The sequence below is a fragment of the Syngnathus leptorhynchus genome, chromosome 18 (genome assembly GCF_054491065.1).
Source record: "Syngnathus leptorhynchus isolate UIUO chromosome 18, UIUO_Slep, whole genome shotgun sequence".
In the NCBI taxonomy this organism is placed as follows: Eukaryota; Metazoa; Chordata; class Actinopteri; order Syngnathiformes; family Syngnathidae; genus Syngnathus; species Syngnathus leptorhynchus.
Window position 1 is genome coordinate 1031620 of NC_141212.1, and position 23092 is coordinate 1054711.

Genomic DNA, 23092 nt, shown 5'->3' on the forward strand with positions numbered 1-23092 from the left:
ATGCGGCTGGCGCTGGCGAGCGATCAGCCAGGATCACAGGCCCCGCCTTCTCTGCCGGAAACGACATGGAGACGTGACGTCACGTCATCGGGCCTCGGGAGCTAGGAGGAGGCTGGGACGTGACGTCATCACAGCCAGGAGGAGACTGGAGCCGGCGTCACGGGGGGTGACGTCGCCACAACGGACGCCTGACAACAAACAGCTTTGGACAATCACAAAGGCCCCGTTCGAAATGCATGTTGGGATGAGGAAGGGAGGGAAGCAGATAGATTGCAAATGACACGATTGAAAATGTTTCTTTTGCTTTCCAATTGTGTATTTTGACTTGTCATCCAATCACAGACAATGGAATTAAGTGCAATCAAGTTAGTGCATGATATATTATCCATGACATCACTGAAGGACCTCTGGTGACATCAGAATGACAAGCATTGCTGACATCTCATCCACTTTGTGTCCATTATGTTGAAGCTCATAGCTTCGTTTCTCCACTAGGTAGCGACACACACACACACACACGGACACACAAATACAAACACACACAGCATGACAGCTCCTCTATGAACGGCCAATCACCAAGCAGCAAGTTGTCATGGTAACAGTCACATGGTCGGCTCTGTCCCAGATTACCCCCCACACACACTTGAACCCCGCCCCTTTGTTTTTTTGATGATTTTGTCCTTCCTTCCTCTCTTCCTTTCCTCCTCCCTTCCTTCCTTCCTTCCTTCCTTCCTTCCTTCCTCCCTGACCTGTCACTGAGTGAATGCATTAGATTGTCTGTGTGCACTTGGGGCCGGTTGTCGTGGCGACAAAAACGAAATGGGGTCAGAGTGATGCTGGCTAAATGTCCCACAATGCACCTGGCTGACAGCCACTTACATAACCACCAGGCTACCAATCAGAGCAAAAGGACACTGACTACGAGTTCATACACAACCAAAAGTGCCATCTTTGTCGTCGTCATCATCCTCCTCACTAGATGAGCTTCATCTCCTTCATCCTTCCTTCCTCCTCTTCCTACCCAACCAGATTAGCTTGGTGTGTAAACAAACAGCCTATTAGCAGCCCACGAACTCAGCTCGCGCTGCACGCAGACGCGCAAATAGCTGACCCACAGACATACTGGAGACACACACAAGTGCAGCACGCATGCACGCAGGAGAAAGGCACGCGCGCGCGCAGCGACACTGCGTGCGCACATGCACGCGCACACACAAAGCTTTGCTTGTTAGTGGTGCGCTTTTGTTGCCAGTTTGTTAAGATTCTCAAGGCAAACGCAGACAGCTGAAAGTTGAAAGGTCACCTATTGAGAAAGTCATCAATGCAATAGAGTGATGGAAGCCCAGCCAATAGCGTGAGGAGGAGGGGAACCAATCTTGATTGGCCAAAAGAGGACATATTTGCTGTCTCACTAAAAATGAAGGATGAAGATGAAGCAGCCCGGAGAGGGATGGCGGCGTTGTTGTGTATACGTGCGTCTGAATTTTGCCGCACTTGGCGTGAAGAACCGAGCTGAGGGGAACCTCGGTTCTTCACGCCAAGTGACGTCACGTGACAGCACCACCACCACCAGCAGGAGCGGCAGCAGCACTTTCCCGTCCAATGGAATGAATGGACCGCAAATAGGAGCCAATAGGCCGCGAGGGGCGGTTATAAAAAGCTGGACGCGCTCTAATCTGCCGTCGCCGCAGCAGAACTGAACCAAACCGGACCGGACCAGCTTCCTTCGCACCACATCGCTCCAGCGGAACAGACCACAGGTAAGGGCCAATCATCCTGATCAATCATCCAACCATCTCATCAGTCAATAGAAAAGACCATCCATCATATGCACACGATGGATAACACCCCCGCCACTCAGCACGTCACGTTACGTCACCACGGGTAGGGGGTGGGGGGCTGTCCGAACAAAGAACCGCTGTTTACGCTCTTTTTCTGCTATTTCATTGCCCTCAATTTAATTCTCACGCAGCGCGCATCGAACTGGCGCGCGTGTCGGGCGCGCGCTCGCTCGCGTCCTTGTGCAGGTGTTGCGCAGTCAGCGCACCGTGCACCAGCCGCGCGCATCGCCGCTAATCGTCTTTGAGAGCACGCACGTTCCGGGCCAGCATATTGCATGACGTTTACACGTGACAAGGGTTAGAGGTGAAGGTGAAGAAGATGAGGCCTGCACGCACAAACGCACGCAGGCACGCACGCGCGCGCTGCGCCACTGCGCACAAGCTCAGCTTGGCGTGACCTTCATCACGCATGCCAGCAAGCAAGCGACTCGGGATAGATCGAGGACAACAGCAGGCCCCACTCCAAGCAAAATGGCACTCAGAATCTACAATTTATATTGATGATTGATTTGTTGAATTTGCCCTTGAGTGAAGAGGAGAATACATTTCCACAACAAAGCGCCAGAGGTGGCGCAACACCGCGGCTAAGAAGGGCAGACGCCCGCCAGACGCATTTGACTGTAAACAATATTCTCAATGAAATATATTTATAAATTCTTTAATCAAGCCCTATATGCATCGGTCAAGCCCCCCCCCCCGCCCCCCTCAGGTAGACGCCCCGTTGGCCCTGCCCTCTGCACGCTACGCCAAGGCCGCTACAGATCACTGCATAAACATGAAAACCATTTCTGCATGCGACACACTCCACAAATAATAATCAATAATGTTCATCAGCAGTCGCCATGCCTTTCGGGAACACGCACAACAAGCTGAAGATGAACTACTCGGCCGAGCAAGAGTACCCCGACCTGAGCCAGCACAACAACCACATGGCCAAGGTGCTCACGCCCGAAATGTACGCCCAACTGCGGGACAAGGAGACGCCCAGCGGCTTCACCCTGGATGACGTCATCCAGACCGGCGTGGACAATCCAGGTACCCAAATGAACTGGCCTGACTCCTGAATTCAGCTTGAGCTGGCCCGATTAGGAACTTAAATTGGATCGGCCGCTTAATTCTGCTTCCTAATTGGACTCCGCTCCATCCAGCTGGAAATAAAGTCTTTGGAGAGCGACTGAATTTCATTTTGGCCACTCAGGTCATCCGTTCATCATGACGGTGGGCTGCGTGGCGGGAGACGAGGAGACCTACGAGGTCTTCAGTGACCTCCTGGACCCCATCATCGAAGACCGCCACGGGGGCTACAAACCCGATGACAAGCACAAGACCGACCTGGACCCGGAGAACCTGCAGGTAAAGCGGGCAACCGCGTGGGGATGGTTGGTCTGGACTCTCTGAGGGTTGGGCCTCAACTGCTTGCAGGGCGGAGACGACCTGGATCCAAACTACGTTCTGAGCTCTCGGGTTCGGACCGGCCGGAGCATCCGCGGCTTCTGCTTGCCGCCTCACTGCAGCCGGGGAGAGCGCCGCGCCATCGAGGACCTCTCCATCCAAAGTAGGACGTGACCTTTTCCTATCCACCTGCAGCAAAACGCCAAGTTTGCGCTCTGCAGGTCTGGACGTCCTGGACGGCGATTTGAAAGGTCACTACTACGCCCTGAAGAACATGACGGAGGAGGAACAGCAGCAGCTGATCGACGATCACTTCCTGTTTGACAAACCCGTCTCGCCCCTGCTGCTGGCATCCGGCATGGCTCGCGATTGGCCCGACGGTCGCGGCATCTGGTCAGAACACGTCCGACTTTTTCCCGCTCGGTCCAAAATGTGGCGGTGACGTTGGCGTGCGCTCGCAGGCACAACGATAACAAGACCTTCCTGGTGTGGGTCAACGAGGAAGACCACCTGCGCGTCATCAGCATGCAGAAAGGTGGCAACATGAGGGAGGTCTTCAACCGCTTCTGCACTGGACTCACCAAGGTCAGTCGCTCCAGTCCAAAGTCCACCAATCGAGTAATTCCGTACGACTCCGAGCGCATCACGCGTCCGTCTCGTGGAGCAGATCGAGTCCCTCTTCAAGGACCGAGGTCACGAGTTCATGTGGAACGAGCACCTGGGCTACGTCCTCACGTGCCCGTCCAACCTGGGGACGGGCCTGCGCGCCGGGGTCCACGTCAAGCTTCCCAACCTCAGCAAGCACGAGCTGTTTGGTGAAACCCTCAAACGTCTCAGGCTGCAGAAGAGAGGCACAGGTAGGACTTTGCTGAAGGGATCTCCATGGGGAATCTTTGGCTGGCTGAAGTCCTCCAGCCCGATTCTGTTTTTAATCTTCAGGGGGCGTGGACACGGCAGCGGTGGGCGGAGTCTTCGACATCTCCAACGCGGACCGCTTGGGCTTTTCCGAAGTGGAGCTGGTCCAGATGGTGGTGGACGGCGTCAACCTCCTGGTGGAGATGGAGAAACGCTTGGAGGCCGGAGACGCCATCGACGACCTGATGCCCGAGCAAAAGTGAACCTTTCACCTGTGACACCTTGCACCCCCCTTCTCACGTATACTCTCGCGTCCGTAACCACGCCGACCCCCCCCCCCCCCACACTTTAAGCAGAACCTGTCTTACAGGATGTTAGTGAGCCACGTAGATAGATGTCTGACACCTCCTTGATTTTCTAGTTCCTGTTTGGAGCAAGTGAAAAATCCCATCATAATAAAGTGACGCTAATAATAATCCTGACAATAATGATGATAAATAATAAAGTCTGTGAAATCCCTCCAAGTGTTTATTGCACACACACTTTATGGACTGCACCTCATCAATTTTGCACAATGCCTTCAAGGATCCAAATAAAAAGCCATCCATCTATCACAAACGTTTGGTGCTGTCAAATTTAAAGCCGAGAACTAGCCGTGGTTCTGACCTATATGGGCGCCGGCCTCTGATTGCTGGAGATTAGCTCCTCCTCCACCGCGCGCCTGATGGAGCCGACGTCAGCCGCCGAGACGTCCGACTTGAGGGCGAGCAGCGCCGACAACGCCGGCTCGCTGAAGGGTATTGTTGCCATGGTAACCAGGTGGGTCATCAAAATAACCGATGAGAAGAAGAGCACACCTGAAGTTTGGGAACTTCCTGGCGAAGGCGACCATTTCTTGCCGGAGGCTTCCCGGATGGTGCGGGCCAAGCGCGTCGGCCAGGTGGCGGAGCATCGGTCCGAAGCGCTCGCCGCATCCCTGAGCGGAACCGCGCCAGCGTCACGCCACACTCGGAGACACATCGCGATGACGCCATCTCACCGCCGCCGCTCGGAAGAAGTCGTCCATCTTATCGGCATCCTCCTCCATCCTCTGGGCCGCCCCCGCCCGCTCCTCGTCGCTCTTCAAACGCCCCTTTGACATTCTCCTCAGGTACTCCGACAGCAACTGGCGCTGGAAGGTACCCGCTAAGCTCTGCGGCAAGACACAAATACGTGACGCGGTTGACACAAACAGACGGCGTGCGTGCGTGCCTGACACGGACCTTTCTGCAGGAAGCCTTGAGGCCGCTCAGATGAAGCCTGAAGAGTTGGAACAAAGAATCCAGCAGCCGGTCCATGACCGACAATGAACCGTCGAGCCAGCCCGCCGTCCATAACTGCTTGTAGTGCACCTGAAGGCGGACGAGCAAACTGTGGTCATCACCGTCGGCGGCGACGGCGGCGCTTTCCCACCTTCAGCTCCCCGTGGATGGGACGAGTAAAAGTAGAGAAGGCAAAATCCCGCAGCGTATCCAAGATGGCCTCGCAGCGATGGCCGTGACCCGCCAGTTGACTGGTGATGTAATCTCTGGGGATGTTTCAAACCGTCAGCCAGCCATCATTTGGTGTCGGAAATGTTCCTCGAGGCTCACCTGAGTTGTTCCTCGCAAGCCACGTGAGCCTTCATCCACGCTGCCGCACGCTCGTCTTTTCTCTGCGACAACTTCTCCACGGTCTTCTTGTACCTGAAACGCACGCCCGTCAACGGCGCCGCGGTCACGGGCGTGGTTGCGTTGAAGTACCTGAGGAGGAAGATCTCCAGGTGAGTCGCGATCTTGTGAGATTTGGTGGCGTCGTCCCCGAGGACGGCGCTCAAGTCTGCGAGGGAACCGTCTATCACCTGAAAAGACATCGACGTATGTAAAAGGCGCGAGACACAAGCGAAGCAAGCCCAACCTGAATGACGTCGATGGCCAGCGGGCAGAAGAAGAAGTCATCCATGACTTCTGGCATGTTGGCGCCGGTCCACTTTTCTTCTTCTCTCTGCAGGGCTTTAAGCAACCATTCGGAGATCCGCTCCTGGTCAGGAAAAAAATGCCACGTCTCTGTGTGATTCCTCAAATGTTGGTCCTCACCTCCTTGTTGTTCATGAAGAGCTCCTCCAGCTGCCGTCGTTGATCCCGCTGGAGCAAAGCGCCCAGGCACCCCGTCTTCAACTTCCCGCGCAGTTCTTCATGTTCAAGGATTTCCCTACATGTCACATTTGTCAGGTGGAGGTTTTGAACGCCATCAAACAAGGGGTCTTCTCACTTCGGGTAGAAGGTGTTGACCCAGAAGAGCAGGTAGGCGCAGTCGTCCCCTTCAAGTTCGTCTCGGATCATGCGGCTCAATCGGGCAGAGAAGGAACGATGACACAAACCGGCGTAAAGGTTGAGCAGGTCCAGGTGAGGCTCGTAACACGGCTGGAGCACACGCACGCAGCGCAGAAGGTCCGCCTTCACGCGCTTGCCCATGCCGCACACCTGCCGTGACAGTCACGTGACCTTGCAGTCAGGGGTTGTGATGTCACACCCTGCCACTCACCCGCCTCTTGACAGGTGAGGAAAGCCCGCTGGCCCCGTCCCGGTCGCCGTCTAGGGCGGCTTCCTCCAGCCTGGACTCCACCACGTCGGCCAGAAGCGCGTTGTGAGAGCCCAAACATTTGAGAGGCCTCCACGGCGGGCCGCCGCCGCCCGCCCAACGCCGGTCCAGTTGCTCCTGAAGTCGCATAGCGGCCACGGCGCCGGTCAGACGGCCGCCGAGGTCATCGGAGGTCAAGCTCTCCTGAACCACTGTCAGGACCCGCAGCTTCAGGACCTCCAGGTCTTGCCAGAGCCGGTCCACATCCTCCTCGCTCGGTTGGGCCAGACTCAGGAGCTCCTCCTCCTGGACCGACAACTTCTTGCTGAGCTCCTCCAGCTCGTCCTCCTTCTCCGGCAATTTGCCGTCCTTCGACTGGACCTTGTCTGACCTCTGAGCCGTTTTGTGTTCCTGCGGCCTGACGTTCTTGCGTAATCTAACTGGGAACTTCAACCATCTTCTGCCCCCCCCTTCCACCTTGTCCTCCATGACGCGACGTCTTCCGACGGATTAGGAGGATTGTTCCTGAAAAATAAACACACATGACCAAAGGTAAAAGTCGACGACAAAGCCTTTAAACTCACGTGAGGAGGCAGCTGCTTCTTCTCGGAAGTTTTACCTGTAAATGCCCTTTCGGAAGAAGAGACAGTCGGAGAGGGCGGGGCTTACAGGTGGAGTCATGTAACTGAAACATGAACCTCAGAACGGAAACAAAAACAAGGCGTCCCGACAGCCGATATTTGTTTTTGATCATAAGGAAAGTACGGAAAAAAAAAAGACTTCAATGACAATTTTTCAAGAAGATGTCCCACAGGTGGATTTTTTTTTCTTTTTAATTCTAGTAAATGACATTGAAGAACATTCTTTTGATTTCATTCTGACGTCACAGCATTCAAGCGGCACATCACGTGAGCGTAGCCATGGGCAACTAAGGGGCGTGGCCCGGATGCCAAGTCCCCGCTAACAAAGCGTGGCTGTCGCCGTAGCGACGACATTGACACCAAATGAGAAAGCGTTTCTTTTCGTTTTTGTAAATAGCATTTTTTGTCACTTCAAATAAACGATGGCTCACCACCACAGATACAATCGGCGTACTTCCACACAAAGACACAAGGGGGCGCGGTGGACCCCGTTGCCAGAACATTCCTCTTGCTACTTTTGGATGAACAGGATTGTGCGCAATATTAGGAACAGGGCATTTTCACAGCACGTGACGCCGCGTTTTCTGAGCCATGCCGTTTTGTTTGCCGTCGCCGCTACCGCCGCGGCCTTTCTTTTCCTTGGAGGCGGGCCGAGGATTTTGTTGGGCGGGCTGAAGACTCCCGGGCGGATCCACGACCCAGTTGATGACTGCGGACGCATTAACGGGCAATCACTACAATTGCTCGTGGAGAAATGTCATTTGCATCGCTTACCTTCCAGCTGCCTTTGGACCCTTCTGAGTTCCGTGACGATGGACGAGATCTCCTGCGACACGTCAGACGCTAATGTTAGCGCCCTACTCAGAAAAGCATTCGTTTGAGTCCCAACCCCACCTGATTGGACGTCTCCAGGACCGGAGGTTCTCCGTCCGCCTTGATCTTCTTGTCAATCTCCTCCCACACGTCTTCTTTGTTCTGGAACATCAGCCTGAACCCAAACACCGGCATCCTGCTTGTCAAAATGTCTGCTCAGAAAGGAAGAGCGGCGGAAGTTAGACGCGGCTTACTTGAGCTTGGCGGCCAGCTGATCCGTGTTGTCCCTGATGGCGTGCGACAGATGCCGCAGCGGACTCAGCTGCTGCGTGTCCTGCAACGACAATCGAGCAATCAATCAATCAATCAATCCATCGATTGATCGATCAATCAATCAACCGATCAGTGAATGGTTAGAAGCAAGGTAGGCGTGGCCTGAGAGGAAGTAAAGAGCGACCTCGCCACAGTCCCACTCGGCTCGATTCATGTTTGCATCCAGTCGGGAGCCGGCAAGGTTCCGGACCAAATCATCGCTCGGCGGTTGGTGCGGTTTTGCGCCCACCTCCTCGGCGGAGGCTGACGTGTCGAGCGCGTCGCCGGGAACGGCGGCGACGGCGGTGGCGGCGGGGCAGTCACCGTCTCCGGCGACGTCGTGGATTTCTTGGGCCAAGATGGCCAAGTCTTTGGCCAAGTCGTGACTGAGCCTGCAGATAACAGATCATTTAAAGAAGGACCCATCGGCGTATCGTACACCTCGACTTACTTGGCGATCTCGGCGCTGTGCGTGGACCAGTTCTGGTACGGGTCGCTCCGGTCCTCGTCCTCCTCCGTCTCCAGGGAGACGGACTTGGAGCGGCTGGCGGGCGTCCTGTTGCTTCGAGGAGGCTGTGCGGTGCGTTTAGCTTTGGTAGCGTTAGCGCTAGTTTTGTAGTCTTCGTCCGATGAAGAAGAAAAGTCGGAGTTTTTGTGCTTGGGATGGACACCTGCGAATATTGACAAAAGTCAAAACTGGACAATTCTGGTTCTCCAAGTCCGATGCGGTACTCACCGCTGTTGGGGTACTTGGCTCCACTGGAGCGGGTGCGGGTCAGCGTATTCTTCCCCGGAGCTCTGCCGGCGGTTTGTCGGGCGTCGCCCTGCGAGGACTTCCTGGCGGCGAGGACCGGATCGACGTTACGGTTGGAGAAAGCGGAGCGTCCGGCCGAGGACGAGGTCTCGTTGTCGCTGGGCGTCGTGAAAGAACCCGTCCTTTTCCTGGGCAGTGCCAAGATGTCCAGCCTGGATAGTTTCTTCGTGTCCGCCGCGGCTTTCGCTCCGTGGTCAGACGTTTGGGAGGCCCGGTCGGTTTCTGCGCCTTCGTTATCCGAAGCTTCTCCCAGGCGGGCTCGACGCAACATGGACGCTCGCGTGGGACGCGGTGCCGACAAGCTGTTTGAGCGAGTCAGAACTTGAACGTTTGGTGTCTTTGCGTTGTCCGGGACGGTCTTTTTACCGCGGCTGGTTTCTTGATCAGAAAATGCGTTTCCGGACACCTGCTGGGCCTCGGAGGCCAGATCCAATGAGCCGCGACTGCCGGCGCTGCGGCGCATCTGAAAGCGCTTGGTGGCCTCCGCCTTGTTCGCAGGCGCAGGAACGCCGGCCTGGTGTCGGCGTTTCTCGGAAAGTCGCTCGCGAGCCGAGAGCTGCCGTCCCTTCTGCTGAACGGAGGACATCTTGTCCTTTTGGAGACTCGCGTTGGGACGTTTTTTAGAAGCGGAGGTGACCGACAAGTTCTTGCTGCTCACCTGGCTCACGGTGCTCGCCGTGTCCACGTCGGACTCTCCGGAAAAGGAATCGTCCACGTGGCTGGACGAGCCGCCTTTCTTGGAGCTCTGTCCTGAACCGGATGACGGGAACTTGGCGGCCTCCGGGAGGAAGGATTCCCCGTCCAGAAGCTTCTCCGTCCTCTCCTCCAAGTCTCTGATGGAAGGGTGACTGGAAATGTGAGGAAGCTTCTTGACTTGGACATTTTCACTGGGCCCGGCGGCTTTGGTGAAACTCTCTTGCCGTACGAGGGACGAGTTGTCTTTCGTCGGGACGCAATCTTTGTTCTGCGTTTGGAGGTTTGGTGCCGAGCTGTTTGGTTTGATGGTTCCCCGTCGCGGCTCGTGGCTGCCCAGGTGTCGGATCAGGACGGTGGTCGGGGGAGTTTTGGTCTCTGGGCTCTTCTGAAACTGAGCTGGGAATCGGGCCGCTTCAGGTTTGCTTGGATTTTCTTCCGAGCCGATGTAGAAGATGGTGGATTTGGTGGAGGGTTTTTGGGAACCCTTGCACGGAGCAGAAGATTTCAAAGCAGCTTGATGGCTCTTTCCTTGTTTGGAAATAGGTCCCTCCTCCAACTGGCTGACATCACTCAGACTGTCTTGATCCACTTCTTCCCCAAGAGACAGCCACTGAGTGGATTCCCGTTGCTGTCGGGGAGAACGAGGAGCTCCGTCTTGGTCTTCGAGACGTACGAGTAGGCTGGGTAGGGCGCCGTCCGCTTTTTCCGGGGGAACCTGAGGCAGAAGCCTTCTGGTCCTGGAGCTGTGGCTGGACTCCGACTCGGAGTGCTCGTGGCCGCGACCTTCGCTAGGCTGGACTGCCACGTGCGAGTCTAGAAAGATGTCAAATATGACCATCATCAAGTCAATGAACGTGCAAACAAAAAATGATAAAGCACCTTCTCGAGGTGGTGTGGAACCAGGCGCAGCACAGCCGTCTGCTAGGCTGGCCCAACGGGAAACCCACTTTGGTCCTTCTGGAGCCTAACGGGAGGAGAGGAACGTTTCGGTGTCATCTGGGAAACATCTTCAGGTTGATAGCGTGCTGGTGTTTACCTGTAAGGAGCTTGCTGCGGAGGAACTGCGAGCAGCCAGACCAAAGTCATGCAACATCATGCAACAGCTAGCGACGTTAGCATGCTCATCCTGGCATTCGTCTATGACGGGCCTCGGCGTTCCAGGGCTCAGCCCAGCGTACTCCGGAGAGTCCAGGACTCCGAATACCTGCCGGAGATGTTAACGGGTTGTGATGAAAATGTCACGGCCAGTCAGGAGAAAAGACGAGGTCACCTGGTCGATCATGTTGCGAGCGTCTTCCACTTCCTGGTCGTGAGCGTCGGTGTCGATGGTGTAGGTGCCGGCCTCGCTCACGCTGTCTTCTTCCTCGTTCCTCAGCAGCCTTTGGCATCCTTTGGGGTCTCCTCCGGGAAAACTGAGGGGCGGCGGAGGATGGGAAGGAGGCGGAGCCGTCACGGACGAGGCTGAAGGTTCCAGCGACAGAGGAGGAGGCGCCACCATCACCGGTGGCGCTGACATGGGCGGAGGCGGGAGTTGCTCTCTGGTAGGGATCGAGTCCGGACGAGAATCCTTCAGGAACTCCGCCGCAAACTCATGAGCAAAGTCTTGAGCCAGTTTGGACTTCTTTCCCACGCTGCCGAAAGGACGAACAAAGATGGCCGAAGTGGAGCGAGAGGTTTCCGCGTCTGCCTGTTCCCGCTTTAGCGAGCTGGATCTCTGCGGTAGCGCGTGGCCACCGGGACCTTTGAGCGGCACCGTGACCTGCTGGGTCGGGGCCACGTTGCCGTGAACGGAGGCTGGACGCTCGCCGCCTTTGCGCCGCTCCAGTTTGGTCTTGAGGGCGGAGTAGGAGTCAGCGTGGGCGGGGTTGTGAGTGAAGGACTGCGAGCGCTTCTTGCGAGGGTTGTCGTCAAAGAACTCGATGACAAAGGCCTGCTGGATCAGGCGCTCCGGGGCGGCGCCCTGCTTGGATGGCTCCGTGACGGGGGATCTGGGCCGAGGGGGGCTCTCTGGTGCGACGGGGGTAGCCGGGGTAGCGGCGTCGGGCTGAACCCAGGTTTGGCAATGCTGGGATTTACTCCTCCGTCCTTTGGTCCCCGGGTCCTCAGAGTCGCTCTGAGTTCCGTCGTCATGGTGATGACCTGCAAACAGGAAGCACCATTGACCACCGATGTGCTCAAGCAAGCGATCAAATGCGAAGCTAATGCTAATGTACGTCTATAATTGTGTGACTTTCAGCGTGCTGATTGGGTTTTGCGTGTGGGCGTGTCCTGGTCACCTTTCAGCGACTTGATGTTAATGGCGAGGTCGCTCTTGGTGCTGTAAACGTCATCGCAGGTGGGTCGCTTCCTCATCATGCTGACGTCGCTGTGAACCAGCCAATCGGCCACTTTGCTCTGCGATGACATCACATCCGCCGCCTTGGCAGGGGGCGGAGTCTTTCTGTGGCGGGAGGAGAACTTGGTGACGTGGTCTTTGATTTTGATCTTCCCCGGCGTGCAATCGTCAAACTCGATGGTGAAGGAGGCGTGGCTCTGGACGGCCGGAGGGGTCTCGGTGGGGGGCGTGTCCTTGGTGGGGATCTCTTGTAGCTCCGCCTCGACGGCCTCGGCGAGCTGTAAGTCCTTGGTGGGAATTTCAAAGTAGCTGGACTCGCGCTGGTACGGTGGGAATACGCTCTTCTTTTGAGGACTGGAAAGGCACCCGGGGAAATCCGGATCCACGGGCGGAACTTCTCTTGCCGCTTCTGAGCAAAAACACAAAGTGGAAGAGGGACCGAACAGGTGTAGTCAAATTCATAAGCTTACCTGGACGAGGGTGGTCCCTGTGAGGGTCTTCCTTCTGAGGTTCGTATCTGCCATCCGCCCGACTCCCGCAATCCTCCTCTCCCCACCAAGACGGCTGCCCGTAAAGCGGCGTGGGCCGTGGGGCCGGAACCTCTGCGAGCGAGCCCAAGCGTCGATATGACCGACACGTACATCGGCCTATTGCGTAACTCATTTTACCTTGTGTTAAATTCTTGTTACTGGAGTTCTTTTCTAACTCCGCCTTCTTGCCCTGAGACGCCTTCAGGCTGATCTGCAGTTGGCTGGTGTACTTCTCATGCTGCAACGACAGAGGGCGCTCATACTCAGTAAGGACTTTCAGCTTATCTAAATCTATGAATTTCCTTTCCACATTAGTAAACAAAAGCTGCACCTCGGCCGTACTGACCTTCAGAGCCTCTTCGGGGACTTTGTGTTGACTTTTCTCCAGAACGTAGACGTGAGAATGTGCAAGCAGGTTAAGGAAGAAAAGAGGCAGAATATTGCTTTGGACAAATAGAATGCAAAGGATATCATATCCAAAGCGCAGGATGTCGGACACTTTCAAGGTCATGTACGTCTGGTCGGGAATCCTCAGGTCGTTGACGAACGTCTGAGAGAAATCGAAAGTCAGCTGTGACATCACGGTGGTCCTAACATCCAGAGAGATCTACTCACCCCGTTCAAGCTGCCCAAGTCCTTGACCAGGTGTTGGTCCGTAGTGCTGTTGTAGTTGATAACGGCGTGCTGCTTGTCCACGCTGCGAGACTACAGGAGAACCGACACCATCATCATCATCATCATCATCATCATCATCATCATCATCATCATCATCATCATCACACTCAGGAATGGTCGACTCACCTGCAGCATGAGCTCGCAATCCTCCCGGCCCACGAAAATCATCTCCTTGGGGAGGCGGTGACGTGTGCCGGAGCTGCTCACCAGGAACCACGAAGTCACGCTCATCTTGTCAGGCGCGACACATTCTGGAAGGGAACATCAGCATCAGCAGCAGCAGCATCGGCAACATCAGCTCCACATTGCCCCACCCACAAGAGACAACCTGCATGGCGCAGTAGTCGTCAAAGTCACAGTGACAATAAGCAGAAAGACAGCTGACAGGCAGCCATGCATGCATGCATACAGGCAGGCAGGCAGGCAGGCAGGGCCCCTCCCGTGACGTCCCTCCCCCCCCCCCCTCCTCCTCCTCCACGCCCTGGCCCAGCCCAGCCGCTCTCACCTCGGATCGACAGGATGCTCAGCGAAGACCTTCGTCTCCTCTTCCGGGACGAAACCGCGAGTATTTAGTTATAGAAGGTGGTGCTGATGAAGAGGAGGACGGTGATGATGATGGCATCTGTCGCGCCTCCTATCGCACAATATTAGGAGCAGCAGCAGCAGAACCAGAGCAGACGCCACCAGTCGCGCTGTGTCAAGACGCAATGTGTAAGCTACACGCAGGAACAAACAGCCAGTGGCCTTCACAATAAAACTAATGTCTTTTTGTTTCGTTTCGATAGACGTATGCGTCAACGTCAATCAATCTTCAACAAATATTTGCCTTGTGAAATAAATGTGGACTTTCGGCTTTTACGTGTTGCAGATTGTACCGAGGCCAAAACGTTTTATTGTGAAGGCTTGCAGATTTCTGGCGCATCTTCAACCTGCTGCAGGACATGCTAACAAAACGCTCACGTGACCTTTAGTTTGACAGACAAGCGGCGCCGGAGCTTGACTGACGTCATTTGCGCGAAAGACACTCGTGGAGGCGAAGTCAGTTTTATTTGTCAAAAGTTGACCAAAGAAATAGCCATGATGACGTTATAACCCTTAAATATGACTCCAAACTAATCTAATGTGGTGAATCTATCCGTATAAAAATTTGGATAAGAAAATAAAATTGATGACCTTAAATGGCGTTAATGTATTTGTCTGCTGTTTCCATGGAAACAGGACCCCGTTGGCCTTCGTTCACAGTACATCTACATCTACATAAAGAGGACAAAGACACGGACAATCTAGCACACGAGTCGGATATGGCGTTCAATATTCCATCTGAATTTTCTGCTGGAGTGGATTTAGGAGTTGAGCTTCTGGAACTTTTCCCTGAGATTTTTCACTAAGTTCTGTTTTCTGGACGGCGGAGTTTTAAGGTGGTCTCCGGCGGTTTGGATATGCTCTCCAGTGGTCTTGAAGCTGTCTTGAGACTTGGCAGGTTGGCTTCTCTGTTTGTACTCGTCCGACTCCTGGTAGGCTCGGCAGCGGTCCATGACGGCCAGGATGGAGATTTTCTCCCGACTCGTCGGCGATCGGATCTCCACGTAAGCGTCGTCGCCGCCGTCGACTGTCTCACCCGCTTCTGGTTCCGGTGAAAGCTGCGGCTTCCCGGTTAGCTTTTCTTCTGGTGTCGGGGCCGTGACGGGGTCACTGACGCCGTTAGCTGCCCGCTGCTCTTGGGTTTCGCGTGCAAGGTCTCCAGTCATCCAAGGGTCCAGGGAACGAGCTCTGTGGATGGCGTTGCGGTGTTTAAGACGGCCGGTGGTCCAGATGGGGTAGGACCGACGAGGCGGGGCGTCGGTCAAGGAACCCGACCTTGACAGGACATCAAACATCTGCTCCGGGATGGAGGAACTCCGGCCCACCGTGGCGGAACCGCTCTGGACCGAGTACTTTGACCTAAGTTCTCGCACATCGGGCCAGTTAAAGCCTTCGGTGGCCTGCGGAGCGGCAGCGGGACTGTGGGAGCGAATCCTAGCTGGATTGGTCTCGGGACTCTGTGATAGCACCGGCTCCGGATTTGGACTGGGACCTGCCGAACAATGAAGAGCACACATTCAATCAATGCTAAAAGCGATTTCTTCCTTGTATTCTTACCGCTGCACGGTTCTTCCTCCAGCACACACGTCAGAGTTTTGCCCATTAGATTTCCGCAACTTTGCTGTCTGTCGGGCGGTTTGACCGTTTTGATCCGCTGGCTGTACCGACGAGCCAGATTGCGGACCTTGCTGTCCACTTTGTCGGCCGGCAGATTCTTGTCTAGAGGAAGCTGAGCTCCGTGAACGCCGGGAGGAACGGTCGGACTTCCCGCGGAGCTCGTGCTGTTGGCTTTGTTGAGGGGTGAAGTCGGGGAGGCCTCCTGAGAAACGTCGTCCGGATCTAGTTTGGCTCCTTCCGCTTTATATCGACTCCCACCGAACTGCTGCTCCATCACCTGCCAGACTGTGAGCATTTCGCTAGAAGGTCGGAACTCTTCGTCCTCTGCGTTCTGTTGCCCGTCCGGTCCGGAGCTGGAGAACTCATTGGCGACCATCCCGGAATCTGTTGGCGTGACTTTTGGACCGTCAGAAGGGTCGGTGGAGACCATGTGGCCTTTTAACGACAGTGACCGTGTCTCCACAGATGGGGGCAAAGGGTCCGCCCGGTCGGGGATGCTGTTGAGGCGCCTGATGGAGGTTTTTACGACCCCTACCGGAATGTAAGTTAGACTCTCCCTGCGCCGGAGGCCGAAGCCGGCGTCCTGGTTCTCGGCGTTCTCGTAGTAAGTCTTGATCTTCCCGATGAGAAGTTGGTCGCGGCTGGAGAGGATGGAGTCTCGCCTTCCCAGGTTTCCTCTTTCCTCGTCGCCTCGCGGAGACAAGTGCGTCCGGTCGGTGTCGCTCAGATCCGAGGAGACGCTGTTGAGCGGCGAAGAGCGTCCGACGTGTCTTCCGTTAAAACTGAGGCGGCCGGTGACAAGTAACCGCGGCGACGCCCCCGGGGAGCAGACATCGTCCGTGGGCGGGGCGCCTCGCTTCACGCTACTGAAATGCTGAGCGATGGCGCCCGCTTTATCTAAAACGGACGGAGGAAGGATGCTGCCGTTTCCGTCCGCTTCTTTTTCGCCGTCCTCGTCTTCGGAGGATTCTCCGCTGCTTCCGGGTTTGGATTGCGACTCTGGAGTCGTGGACGGCGAGCCTTTTGCGCGCAGGAGGAGTTGGGCGGGTCTCAGTTCCTCTCGGTCAGACATTGGACGCGACTCGGGGGGTTCTGTGGACATCTGCAAAGGAAAGACTTGTTTGTTTGTTTTTGCCACGCTAACTGGCGTGGACTTGAACCGACCCGCTGAGATGTCGCTTCGGGTCCTCCCGGCTCCTCGTCTTCTCCCAGGCCGCTTTCCTCGTTGGAATCGTTGAAGGAAGCGTCACTTTTGTCTGTCTCCTTTGACAAGTCATATGACCCAATAAGTAAAAAAAAAAAACAAAGTTCAAGAGAGCTCCAGAAGCTCTCAACTAGCATGTGAACCGTCTCCTCAACAATTCTACTACCTTACCTTGGAAACCATACCAACTTCTGTGTTTTGACCCGCTGAGGGCAGAAGCGGAAACTCGTCCGACGAACAGGACGAAGCTTTCTTGAGCCTGTCAGGACGATACCGGCGAGGATCTGCGGGGGGCGACATCCACCACGTTATCTCCATATGCAAACTTTAGAAGTCAAACCTAGTTCCATCTCAACTCACATCTGGAATTCAAGATGTTGTCTTTGGCCTACAACACGCAACGGGGGAAGAACGCAAAGGTTTTACGCTCGAGTGGCGAGCGCCAAAGCTGAACGTGAAGGCGGCCCTGACCTTCTGCGGGATGATGGCGTGGTGGTTTTCCAGAATGATACGTTTGATGTGCTGTGCCCACATAATCTTCTCCTCCACAGATTTGGCCTAAGAAAGAGGTCGAGGTGGGTCATGTGATGCGATGAAGCCCGCTAACGGCGCCGGCTGACCTGCAAGGTGAGCGGTTGCTTGGGTTGTTTGTAGTGAGTCACGCTGAAGCTCAAACTGTCTTTGGTGCTCTCGATCAGCATCAACGTGGAGCACTGACGCGGCGACAACAACCAGGCAGCTCGTTTCCATGGCGGCTAATCAAGGGGCGGGGCTTCACGAGCCAGACGGCGTCTCACCGAGATGTGCGATTTGTAGACAAAGTGCTCGCCGCGCCGCTTGGTGATGAGCAGCACGCGCTCCAACAGGAAGAGCGTGCGCTCGGTTTTGGCCCGTTGGACTTTGAAGGTTCCCTCCAGGACCAGCTCGCCGTACGTGGTCAGGTCCGGTCCTTTCCAGTTCAGCAGCAGCGACTGAACCTCCTGCAAAAAAAAAAGCACGAGCGTCACGCCGGCCGGGGCGAAGTGGCCCCCGGCGGGAACCTGACCTGCAGTCTGACGGCGTGCTCGTGTTTGCGCTTCATGTCGTTGATGTACCAGGCCACGCCCGTCATGGTGATGATGGCCTCCTCCACCACCTCGTAGCCTTCCTCTTCGGGGTCAAAGTGCTTGGCGATTTCCTGAAAAAAATTAAAAAATCAAAATGTCCCCTTCCTCAGCTTTTGGGGGGTGTGCGTGACATCACCTGAAGAAGCAGGTGGTACTTGAGGATCCTCTGAACGGGTTTGAGCAGGTAGGAACCTAAAGGCAGCGGTCGCTTCAAGGCGGCCTGGCGGTCGCAGAAGAAGACGGCCAGACTTTTGTCCTGCATGCAGTCGGTCAGCGCCGCCACCGAGCTGCAACGAGCGGACGGACGGGTCAAAGCCGGGGCAAAGGTGAACGTGGGCCCGGACGCAGGTCTTACTTTGGGTAGTTGGTGCAGTATTGACTGTAGATGTCGAAGGAGTCGCTCTGAAAACAAATCCGCCACGTACGTCATTCACCTTGGCGATGGAGGCGGAAGGAAACGTGCCAGCGGCGCCTCACCTTCATCACAAAGCAGCGGGCCAGTGCCACGGCGTCATGCTGGCACAGGTCCAGATCCTGAAGCAGCTCGCTGACAAAACCCAACCAGAAAGGTGTCATCAAGCGACAAATGCTGCCAGTTCGTTCCTCACCTGTTGAACTCGTAAATGTCCTCGATGTTCCCGAAGAGGAAGCCGACCTGCTCCGGGCGGATGCTCAGGTCCGCCTGGTCGATGATGTGCGCCAGGTAGTCCTGGTGGGACGGAACATTGTGGGGAACTGCTTGCAAACTTTATGGCCTTCGAAAATCCAATCTCACCTCCACAATCATCCGCAGATCGCTCACGTACGTCCTCTCGGTCTCGATGATCTCGTAGATCACGCGGCCCAGGTATGTCAGCGCCATGACGCGGTTGTTGCTGCCTCCGCCCCACTGAGGGGCGCTGTTGTGCACGTCCTCCTGCAGAAAGTAGCTTTGCGTGAGGTAAGCCACTTAGTGTCAGATGGTTTCCATGGCGACCGAGTCTACTCATGTCCCATCCAAGATGTTCTCCCTCCCACAAACAGCCACTCAGCAGAAGCGCAACAATCCAAACATGCTTGATAAAACATCCACATTTGCGCCCCAAAGCTTCAACCAGCCGGCGCCTTTCAATCTTTCGACATGACGCAGCCGCACGAACGGCACGCCGTGGAAACGCACACGCACGCGTCACACACGCAACAACGTCAAGAGCGACGGACAATGGAGCAGTACGGCAACATTTGTTGCTATTCTTACCTTCAGGGCGGTCGGAGAGACCGACGGAAAGCAGATGCGAGACTAAGTGGCAGCCTGACGCTGATCCACTTAAGTCTCCAGACGCCGCCTGCCGGACGAGCGCTTCCCGGCAAATCTGCTTTGCCCTGCCGTTTGCCGACCGGCGCGGTCACAGAAGCAAATTAGCCGCAAAGCTTCTTTTGTTGTGCTACATTTGACATACTCACCTTCAAGAATCAACCCGAGTCCGTGTCAGCGCATCCGAGCGTCATCGGCAGAGACTGGAAGAGTGACAGAGAGTGACACTCGCTTCCATTGTGTATTGTCACCAATGCCAGCGGCCGGCCGCCTTCGCCGCACCACAACAACAACACCGAAACCTTGATCACACAATGTTAATAGTAACACAAGTTCAAGACAAGTTCAACTTGACCATCAACAGACTCACCTTGCAGCATGCGGGTGTCAGCAGATGACTTCTGGCGTCCTTCAGGTCACACACCTGCACACACAGGTACGACAGTGATTTGGAGCAAAACCTGGGTACTCAAGTCTAGAATTTTGGGGGGCCACGCCCACCGGCCAGTGAGATGCGGTTGCCATGTTAACGGGCGTCACGTTCTGTGTTACAGGGGAAAAGGCGACGGTGGCACACAGGGACTTTTAGCTCGTCATCATGTCAACTCAGGAAACCAGTTTGGTGACGTCATTAGAAATCAAGATACAGGCATTTTCACTGTTAGACATGTTTCAAAGTTATTTCTTCTTCTTCTTCTTCTTCTTGAGTGTGCGGACACCGTTTTTGGAAACTTTTGAGTGACAACTTCCGGCTTGAAGCTTTGTTCAACTTTTGTTGACACAAGAGCATCAAGAGTTCCAACACTTCCTGACTTCCGTGTTGACTGACAGCAGTCACCGACGATTTTCTTTTGTCATATTGTTGCTTTAAATCACTTAGAAGACAAAATAAGTGTTTGGAACTCACCTTGACGGAGGTTCCAAAAGAAGAAAGTCCAAATGGTCAAAGTCACCCTGCTTAGATTTGGTTACGTCGAAGGACTGACTTCAAGCGCCACCGCCCGTGCACGGGCGCATGCGCACATTTCAAAAGTTCTGAGCATTGTTTAAAATGCACTCAACGTGCTCGCCGCTAGAGGGCGATGCAACCTTACAAATGATTGTGATTTAAGAATAATAACAGACAATACTGTGAAACTTAAAAGAGCACACCTTTTTATTTGAATCCTCTTCACTGCACTAGTTCCACCACATAATTTATTTGTTCATTTTATTACATTTGAATGAAAACATTTTGTCACTGCTTTAAGCACGGCTTGAGCAGTCCCATTGGCATCCATCAACGGTTGAAAATGTGTCCTTGACTGAAAGCTAGTCACTAGACATACTCAATCGAATGAGAGACACACTCCGGATGCTGAGCGGACCAATCTGGCAAAAGTCACTTGTTGCTTTACCTTCCTTTTTGACCTGGTCACTGACTCCTCCCCACGGCGCCAGCTCATCAACCGAAGGATGTCAAATTTTGTCCGTATCGGCCAATTGTTGTCGAGGGATTTCCAAAGGTTCGGTGGTGCTGTTATAGACGAGCGTGTCCTGCTCCGACCTCCGCACTTGTCGGGCGACTACGGCCTCCGTGCGGGCAACCGAGCGCTCCTTGCGCTTCTTCACGAAGCAGTAGCCCAGGACGGCCAGCAAGGCCAAGATGGCCACCGTCAAGATCACCGCCACCGCCACGGAACCTGCCGGCGCAGTCACGTCAGTCCCTGACCCTATCCCGCTCGGGGTCAAGCCGCTCCAACTTACCTGAGCTGCTTTCTTCCTTTTCCGCATCGGGGTCCTCAAAGCGTTCAAACATCCCTTTGGCAAACACGTCGTGCTCTGCGAAGGAAGGTGATATCAGCATCGTGTGTGTGGGCGTGTGTGGGCGCGGGCGTGCATACCTGTGACGCCGTGGCACGAAGCGTCGCATTGAGTCTCCTCGGCGAAGTTGTTTTCATTTCCATGGCAACCGCCGTAGGTGAAGCGCTGGCAGCGGGTGTTGAGCGGGTCGTAATACCAGCGCGTGTGGCTGGCGCGGCACGGGCCCGTTTGGGGGGGCTCTGTGCAGCGTGCTGGGGGCGGGGCCATGTCGCTTTTTTAGCTGCATGCTAACACATACAAACACACGCATCGGTCTCACCTTTTCTCTGGTTGATGTCGATCTCCAGAAGACGAGAGAACGTCTCATTGACTAAAGAAGAAGACGAAGAAGAGCAGAACCACCCGGGTGGGTCAGTGCGTGCATGTACCTAGATGAGCGTGCGTGCGTGCGTTACTTTTGCCGCATTGCTTCTCGTCGGCCGAGTTGCTGCATTGTGTGACCCCGTCACACTCGAAGCTGGTGTCCAGGCAACAGAGGCCGCCGCAACTCAGCTGGCCGGGAAGACACGGAGAACCGCACACCTCTGAACACACACGCATGCATTCAACAGAGCGTCCAGGAGATGTGAAGACGTGCATTGAGACACTGACCACCAGCCGGCAGAGCGATGCGCTGGAGCTCTGATGACGCTGCAGGGATCAAGCACAGCACTTTACTGGATGTGTGCGATTGTGTATGAGTGACAGCGATGTGTGCGTTACCATTGACTCCGTCGCAGGCCTTGTCGCACTCGTCTTGGGAGAGAAAGTTGTTGAGGTTCCCTTTACATCCTCCAAAGACGAACTGCTGGCATCGGCGCTCGGCGGCGTTGTAACGCCAACGAGGAAAGGCGGCGCGACACGGCCCCACTTTGGCCTCGGCCAAGCAGTAACCTCAAACGCAAGACGCGACAACGTGAGCACCAGAAAAAGTTGTGAAAGTGAATCATCCCAGCCAGCACTCACTGGCGGACAACTCGGGACTCAGGACGAGGACTTGGACGTCGGCGTGGTGGGAGCGCTCGTTGGAGTCGGTGACGGTGAGGCGGAAGTTGTAGAGTCCCGCCTTCAGGTTGGACACTTGCACCTGCTCGGGCAACGCCGTCTTCTGCAACGGGACGGCACACGATGACATTCCGGAATCCTTGGCCACCCTATGAACAAGGTCACCTCCATGACGACGCCGGGGTCTCCGTTTTGAAGCGTCCAGACGTGGCGTTTGAGTTGGGCGTCACCGATGGCCAAACTCTGAATGCCGTCCAGTGTGATGGTGGCGCCGGGTTGCACCACGACGTCCTGACCCGCGATGGCGATGGGTGGCGCCGGTTCGTCTATGGATTTTTGGAGCACAACTGACAAAGCCAGCAAAACCAGACAAAGGTGGCATCCGAGCATTCCTACCCACCTGTCTCCAGCGGGCCTTGCAGGTATTTTCGAAACTCGAATTCCCTGATGACGCTTCGGTACCCGCGCCGGGGGACGAAGCGGCACACAAACTTGTTTCTGGGCGCGCAGTCGAAGAGCGCGCACGTCAGGTTGGCATCCGCTTGGGCGAAGTTGCATCGCGAGAGCGCGCAGCAGACGTCTCGACACTCGGGCATGGAGAGCGCGTGCACGACGGCTAAGAGAACCGCGCCCTCCTTCACGGCGTCCTCTACGTCCACCACAAAGTCCTCGTGGCCGGGTCGGAAAGTATCCGCGCAGCCCGAGTCCGCATGGCCGCCGTGAGGACGCGCCGCGAAGAAAGAGAGAAGGAAGAAGAAGCGGAAGCGCAACCACGGTGACATGTTCCACTTCCGTCTGAAATGCGAAATTCCAGTGGCGACCGTCGTGCCTTTTAACTTTCCGGTTTCTGGCACCTGCTCATAAACAGGAAGAGAAACCAGACTCTGGCCACGCCCGTCTCTTTGACGTCATACAGGTGAGTCATTTCCACAGTATACCT

General features: G+C 55.4%; 5 protein-coding genes across 9 annotated transcripts; 1 reads left to right on the plus strand and 4 right to left on the minus strand.

The window, feature by feature from the left end:
* The first annotated feature begins 1684 nt into the window (after nucleotides 1–1684).
* Nucleotides 1685–4710, plus strand: ckbb (creatine kinase, brain b). Its single transcript, XM_085937149.1, has 8 exons — nucleotides 1685–1760; nucleotides 2676–2876; nucleotides 3040–3194; nucleotides 3264–3396; nucleotides 3455–3626; nucleotides 3695–3818; nucleotides 3901–4090; nucleotides 4173–4710. Exons 2-8 carry the CDS (start codon nucleotides 2684–2686, stop codon nucleotides 4349–4351), a joined length of 1146 nt encoding a protein of 381 aa, XP_085793275.1. The 5' UTR covers nucleotides 1685–1760; nucleotides 2676–2683; the 3' UTR covers nucleotides 4352–4710.
* LOC147042128 (tumor necrosis factor alpha-induced protein 2-like) lies at nucleotides 4613–7316 on the minus strand. Of its 2 annotated transcripts, XM_085937147.1 has the most exons (12): nucleotides 7271–7316; nucleotides 6651–7211; nucleotides 6378–6589; nucleotides 6203–6317; nucleotides 6024–6146; nucleotides 5870–5967; nucleotides 5720–5812; nucleotides 5541–5655; nucleotides 5351–5479; nucleotides 5128–5280; nucleotides 4946–5064; nucleotides 4613–4878 (listed from the first exon to the last, which is right to left on the minus strand). In XM_085937147.1, the coding sequence occupies exons 2-12, from the start codon at nucleotides 7173–7175 to the stop codon at nucleotides 4755–4757; spliced, it is 1806 nt and encodes a 601-aa protein (XP_085793273.1). In that variant the 5' UTR covers nucleotides 7176–7211; nucleotides 7271–7316; the 3' UTR covers nucleotides 4613–4754. The 2 variants fall into 2 exon arrangements, with proteins under 2 accessions (XP_085793273.1, XP_085793274.1); XM_085937148.1 differs by lacking the exon at nucleotides 7271–7316 and having other exon boundaries at nucleotides 6651–7270.
* Nucleotides 7317–7544: 228 nt separating this feature from the next.
* On the minus strand, nucleotides 7545–13733 carry cep170bb (centrosomal protein 170Bb). Its single transcript, XM_085937928.1, has 17 exons — nucleotides 13629–13733; nucleotides 13443–13532; nucleotides 13297–13377; nucleotides 13174–13230; nucleotides 12966–13065; nucleotides 12768–12899; nucleotides 12239–12706; nucleotides 11233–12101; nucleotides 10999–11166; nucleotides 10842–10926; nucleotides 9189–10775; nucleotides 8904–9123; nucleotides 8598–8844; nucleotides 8395–8474; nucleotides 8222–8315; nucleotides 8102–8153; nucleotides 7545–8036 (listed from the first exon to the last, which is right to left on the minus strand). Exons 1-17 carry the CDS (start codon nucleotides 13731–13733, stop codon nucleotides 7888–7890), a joined length of 4584 nt encoding a protein of 1527 aa, XP_085794054.1. The 3' UTR covers nucleotides 7545–7887.
* Nucleotides 13734–14369: 636 nt separating this feature from the next.
* On the minus strand, nucleotides 14370–20324 carry LOC147042130 (pleckstrin homology domain-containing family G member 3-like). 4 transcript variants are annotated; one of them, XM_085937927.1, is made up of 18 exons: nucleotides 20213–20324; nucleotides 19676–19729; nucleotides 19455–19607; nucleotides 19249–19373; nucleotides 18787–18927; nucleotides 18620–18720; nucleotides 18489–18558; nucleotides 18367–18413; nucleotides 18148–18298; nucleotides 17951–18082; nucleotides 17703–17885; nucleotides 17526–17618; nucleotides 17377–17463; nucleotides 17266–17293; nucleotides 17077–17189; nucleotides 16866–16961; nucleotides 15642–16803; nucleotides 14370–15576 (listed from the first exon to the last, which is right to left on the minus strand). In XM_085937927.1, exons 5-18 carry the CDS (start codon nucleotides 18871–18873, stop codon nucleotides 14846–14848), a joined length of 3081 nt encoding a protein of 1026 aa, XP_085794053.1. In that variant the 5' UTR covers nucleotides 18874–18927; nucleotides 19249–19373; nucleotides 19455–19607; nucleotides 19676–19729; nucleotides 20213–20324; the 3' UTR covers nucleotides 14370–14845. The 4 variants fall into 4 exon arrangements, with proteins under 4 accessions (XP_085794053.1, XP_085794049.1, XP_085794051.1 ...); XM_085937923.1 differs by having other exon boundaries at nucleotides 14371–15576; nucleotides 16866–16964; XM_085937925.1 differs by having other exon boundaries at nucleotides 14371–15576; nucleotides 16866–16964; nucleotides 19455–19508; nucleotides 20213–20317.
* Nucleotides 20325–20449: 125 nt separating this feature from the next.
* On the minus strand, nucleotides 20450–23031 carry LOC147042131 (kunitz-type protease inhibitor 1-like). The gene is made up of 10 exons (XM_085937573.1): nucleotides 22553–23031; nucleotides 22318–22478; nucleotides 22114–22255; nucleotides 21871–22041; nucleotides 21760–21798; nucleotides 21564–21692; nucleotides 21428–21478; nucleotides 21189–21359; nucleotides 21052–21126; nucleotides 20450–20987 (listed from the first exon to the last, which is right to left on the minus strand). Exons 1-10 carry the CDS (start codon nucleotides 22932–22934, stop codon nucleotides 20764–20766), a joined length of 1545 nt encoding a protein of 514 aa, XP_085793699.1. The 5' UTR covers nucleotides 22935–23031; the 3' UTR covers nucleotides 20450–20763.
* Nucleotides 23032–23092: the final 61 nt, after the last annotated feature.

Bases quoted from the DNA above. Each gene is read 5' to 3' on its own strand.
- ckbb (XM_085937149.1), top strand. From the start codon at position 2,684: ATGCCTTTCGGGAACACGCACAACAAGCTGAAGATGAACTACTCGGCC. The intron at 2,877-3,039 runs GTACCCAAATGA...TTGGCCACTCAG, and splicing joins GACCGGCGTGGACAATCCAG to GTCATCCGTTCATCATGACG. The intron at 3,819-3,900 runs GTCAGTCGCTCC...CTCGTGGAGCAG, and splicing joins TCTGCACTGGACTCACCAAG to ATCGAGTCCCTCTTCAAGGA.
- LOC147042130 (XM_085937923.1), bottom strand. From the start codon at position 18,873: ATGGCGCTGACATACCTGGGCCGCGTGATCTACGAGATCATCGAGACC. The intron at 18,721-18,786 runs GTGAGATTGGAT...CCGTCCCACCAG, and splicing joins ATCTGCGGATGATTGTGGAG to GACTACCTGGCGCACATCAT. The intron at 17,886-17,950 runs GTCAGGTTCCCG...TTTTTTTTGCAG, and splicing joins AGCACGCCGTCAGACTGCAG to GAGGTTCAGTCGCTGCTGCT.
- LOC147042131 (XM_085937573.1), bottom strand. From the start codon at position 22,934: ATGTCACCGTGGTTGCGCTTCCGCTTCTTCTTCCTTCTCTCTTTCTTC. The intron at 22,479-22,552 runs GTGGGTAGGAAT...AAAAATCCATAG, and splicing joins GCAAGGCCCGCTGGAGACAG to ACGAACCGGCGCCACCCATC. The intron at 21,127-21,188 runs GTATGCACGCCC...CTTCCTTCGCAG, and splicing joins TTCGTGCCACGGCGTCACAG to AGCACGACGTGTTTGCCAAA.
- cep170bb (XM_085937928.1), bottom strand. From the start codon at position 13,733: ATGAGCGTGACTTCGTGGTTCCTGGTGAGCAGCTCCGGCACACGTCAC. The intron at 13,231-13,296 runs ATCCTTTGCATT...CTGCTTGCACAT, and splicing joins TCCTGCGCTTTGGATATGAT to TCTCACGTCTACGTTCTGGA. The intron at 8,037-8,101 runs GTAAGCGATGCA...ATGCGTCCGCAG, and splicing joins GGTCCAAAGGCAGCTGGAAG to TCATCAACTGGGTCGTGGAT.
- LOC147042128 (XM_085937147.1), bottom strand. From the start codon at position 7,175: ATGGAGGACAAGGTGGAAGGGGGGGGCAGAAGATGGTTGAAGTTCCCA. The intron at 5,968-6,023 runs GTTGGGCTTGCT...ATGTCTTTTCAG, and splicing joins TGGCCATCGACGTCATTCAG to GTGATAGACGGTTCCCTCGC. The intron at 5,813-5,869 runs GTACTTCAACGC...CGTGCGTTTCAG, and splicing joins CTGGAGATCTTCCTCCTCAG to GTACAAGAAGACCGTGGAGA.